At 32.6% G+C, this 4,495-nt stretch overlaps 1 protein-coding gene across 1 annotated transcript; it reads right to left on the bottom strand.

The window, feature by feature from the left end:
* Positions 1-3,048: 3,048 nt before the first annotated feature.
* On the bottom strand, positions 3,049-3,678 carry LOC112500642. The gene has a single exon (XM_025104209.1). The coding sequence runs from the start codon at positions 3,676-3,678 to the stop codon at positions 3,049-3,051; it is 630 nt and encodes a 209-aa protein (XP_024959977.1).
* Positions 3,679-4,495: the final 817 nt, after the last annotated feature.

Here is a 4,495-nt window from a genome sequence, read left to right as displayed (position 1 = left end):
TCTCTACAACATTTCTTCTCTTGTATTTGCTAAGATTTAGTGTGTAACTAAATATTGTTTAGATAGGTTTTTATTACCTTATCTTTCTGCAAACAATCTTGTAAAATATGTATTGATCTTCTTTATCAATATATATTTTAAATTTGAAAATATTGTGTTTGTATTCACCCCCCTTCTACAAACTGTTTTACTCTTCTTGTAAACCCTAAAGGAACCAACAATATATCATATGCATTCATTCATATATATATATATGTATATATATATATATATAATATAATACATGTATCCATTATGATATATCATATATACATGTATACATGCACATATACTTATAAACAAACATACATGCATATATAAATAGGCACATACAAACTTATACATATGCATCCCCATAATGCATACATATACTATAACATATGTATACATATCTGTACATATAACACATATACACATGTGTGTATGTAACATGGACCAAAGATACATATAACACATACACATACACATACACATACACATACACATACACATACAAATGTGTACATAGAACACATATACATGAGAAAACAATAAATATAAATAATTCCGACGCTAAGTAGCGAGTGATTAACGACAAAATCCACATGTTTGTCGCTAATTAGTGATGGACACGTGGATTTTCATTTTTCATTTTATTAAATAGAAGTTCATGCATTTGTCGTTAATCCGTCGTTAATTAGCCATGACCATATGTTCTTAGTTGATTAGCGACGAATATACGGAGAATTGTGTTTGTGGTTGTTTCACCACAAAGCTTAGTGATGGAATTTGGCCGTCGATAATACTTGCCAAAAAAAAACTTGTCGCTTGCACAGTTGTGCGTGAGTGACATCAGAAGAGAATATGTGTCTATGTGTCTCGAGGTTAGTTTTTTTTAATACCACATTGTACATATGCATTAAATTACTGTATTTAAAAAATTATTAATAAAATCAAAAAAAGTAAACACCCTTCACATGCTAGCACGTGATAGGGGTTGTTTGTTTACCTCTTAATAGTTTCATTAAAAGACAACATCTGAATCGTTAAAAGGTGAATCTTGTTTGTAAAAAAAAAATCTGCCTCTTAATAGTTCTAAAATCATCTGAATAATTTTACATCATGGGTCTCCCTTAACCATTCAGCGCCCTAATTTCATTGTAAACAATCACCAAACAATTATATTTCATTTTGCACTATATCATGAGAGCCTCTTAATCATTCTGACCACTTAATCATTCTGCACCAAACCATTCAACAACTGTGAAACAGTTGTGAATTGTCTTTAACCGACATCATATTGAGTGGGTTAAGCAAATATAAACAAAGATGATGACCGGTATTAATTCAAAACCGAAGTGACATTTAATAGATTTTGTATAAAAGCATAGGGACGGTTAGTGTAATTTCATCTAAAAATAAGAAACTGAAGAATCATTCAATGGTTTGATGCTTGAGAAACATGTGATAAAGTGCATAGAAGAAGAGTCGTGTGGTGGTGGGCTATGGGAATAAGAAAACCCTAAAATGTATGTGAATACTATTCAAATGAACATATGACCATTAACTGAAAACAACATTTTTCTATGCAATTTACCATACATCGTGAAATATAACACGTAATAAGCAAAGATAACAGGAAGCACCAAAAATTCAAAATTGTTAGAGTTGCTATATAAATTTTGGTCAAAATGACCCATCAATTTTCATATTAATAAAATCAACATACTACAATTTTAATAGGGAAAATGTGACTAGTTGTCTTGCATTGATGAAAATGAAAAGGGATAATTTGTTCTAAGTTATAGATTTAAGGCTTATCAATAATTTTGGTCCTAATATAAGTTGTTTTGGAGGTTATTGGTTTAAACTTCAAACTTTACAAAATGGTATAAAAGTTGAACCTTATACGATAAGAATGGTAGAGCAAACCTCATCAAGCCAAGGACGAACCCAGTTAAGTGGCTACGGTGGCACGTGCCACTGTATTGTCCTGTTGTCGTAAGCTATAATAATTTAGGTTTTTGAAAGATGTAACTATATTGTTTTAAAAGATGTAACCGTCGTAGAAAGTACAACTGTATGGAAAAATTCCTAGGTCTATCTCTGCATCAAGCATAATAGATACTCGAGGGAGAGTGTTTGATTTTAGGTGAATCTTGCACAATGATAATCAAGGATGTTGTGAACATAACATGAGCGTCAAACTCTATACTGAAATTGTTGGATTCAGATGCGAGAAATTAAATGCAGTCTAGCGAACGACGATAGCTTGGACATCCAATGATGGCATGATGACACATATTAGAAGAAAGCCTTCCCTGAAACTTTTATTTTTGTATACGATAGATATACTACGTCTACGTAATTTGGTTTGTTTTATACACTAAACAAATTTTCTCATTCCGATTAATTAGATCATCCATAAAAAATGTTTTTATTTTGACATAACAATATCTATACTATATTATAAAACATTTGACAATAGCTCTTAAAAACATTTTTTATGCATGAAGTACTGTGTATTAATGCATATTACTTAAAATTTAAGATTACAAGTAAATTGTACATATTATTAAAGCTCCATTTTGGAATTCGTATAACTAACTGCATATAAACATAATCAAATACAAGATAAACATTTCATTTTAAATATAAAAATTAAAATATAATTAAGATAATCATTGAGTTCTAATAGAATCATTATCTTTATAAATTTTTATTGTTAAGCCAAAATTAATTACTTCACTAAATCGTAAAAACATTATTTTTCTCAAAACCACATAAATTGTATTATATCAACAGAGACAAAAAATAAAACGAAACATTAAAATGAAGATATATCTCGGTGCATTGTGCGAGTGTGCTTATAATATTAATTAGTAGTTAATGGGTTATTCTTCTTTATACATGTTATCATTCAAATTTCGTTACACCAAAATTCGAGCGTAAATCCACTAGCTTAACTATAATTGTGAGAAAAGATGATATAAATAAACATTAATTGCAATAATCATTTTTTACTGATTATTAGGCACCGTCTTCTCGCTTTCTTGATTCCAACCTTAACCCTATAAATCTATAAGGAGAAGACCTCATCTTGTTATGCTCTGAAATGGTCTCAAGCTTAGGTGACCAATTTTGATCTTTGGATCCAACCAACTGTTCGTACTGTTTTTTCAACTCAGGGGTACTACACAAGAACCCATTTGTACTTTGATTTTTTTGATCATCATTCCCATCTGTTCTGGTAAGAATTCTAGCCATAAACTCAGGAGTCACCTTGATCAAAACCCTCCCATTGGATCCCTTTATATACTCAAAAAGACACTCTTTGAAGTTAACTGGACTGCGGTTAGGCGTATAAGCGGCCAAGGCTGATATCGAAGAAGCTGCGAGGGTCTTGGAAGAGAACATGTCGAGTGGGAGAACAAAGTAGGTCTGACCAGGCTTGAGCTGGTCATCAATGGCTAACGCCGGGATGGGATGGCCAATGAAGAAGCAGCCTGCGTCACACACCATGCAATTTGGAAACTCAAACATGATCTCTCCGGCTAACCATCGTTTTCCTGTTAAGATTCTTTTGTTTCCTTCCCAGAAAATTACCTCCACGGATGATCCTTCACTTGTTATGCAACAAGCAGCCATCGAATTCCCCATGGTTTGTGTCTGTGTGTGTGACCTTAGATATATATATGTATATATATATATATATATAGAGAGAGAGAGAGAGAGAAGAAGAAGGTAGAAATGAAGAAGATGAAGGTGGGGTTGTATATATGAAGAAAGAGAGGATGGTTGACCTTTCTGCTTATATATGTATAGAGAGAGAGAGAAGATGAAGGTAGAAATGAAGAAGATGAAGGTGGGGTTTTATATATGAAGAGAGGATGGTTGACCTTTCTGATAAAGTCTTGAGGTGGTCGGTGGTCAGCAAAGGCCGGCCTTCAAGTTCATTTCCATACATGTAATTGGTGATCTAGTTGTTGGTTGATGCAAATGTCAAGTAAAACACAAAGTCGCCATATACCTAAAAACTTCGATATTAACGTTGACCCTCGATCTCACATATTAAATCATTTTTGCCACATACTTGTATGTATTTATTTTTATAATATTATCGGGTGTTATTAATTAACTGTAGGGGTTTAGTTTCTGTTTACCATTGTTTACTAATCCTCTTAGAGGATTATAAAATGGTATTAGAGCACCATATAGTTGTGCTTCTTTTGATTCTTTATGATTTCAACGTATTTTCTTATGCTTAATTGATTCAACAATGGAAAGGGTGTAGGCAGCCTGAATGCAAATGTTCATAGATCATATAAAAGGAAGGTCCGAGAGAAGAGAGAGCGATGGACAAAGTGGTTTGGGCTCCCCTACTTCCCCGATTAGAAAAGAAACAATGCAGTGCGGTTGTGTTTGATCGAGTAAGCTAATGAAATAAGGTGTTTTCTCTCTTATTGATTCAATCATG

Source organism: Cynara cardunculus (assembly GCF_001531365.2).
Source record: "Cynara cardunculus var. scolymus isolate 2C chromosome LG 1, CcrdV1, whole genome shotgun sequence".
Taxonomy (NCBI): Eukaryota; Viridiplantae; Streptophyta; class Magnoliopsida; order Asterales; family Asteraceae; genus Cynara; species Cynara cardunculus.
This window is presented reverse-complemented; position numbering and strand designations above follow the sequence as displayed.

Bases quoted from the DNA above. Each gene is read 5' to 3' on its own strand.
- LOC112500642 (XM_025104209.1), bottom strand. From the start codon at position 3,678: ATGGGGAATTCGATGGCTGCTTGTTGCATAACAAGTGAAGGATCATCC.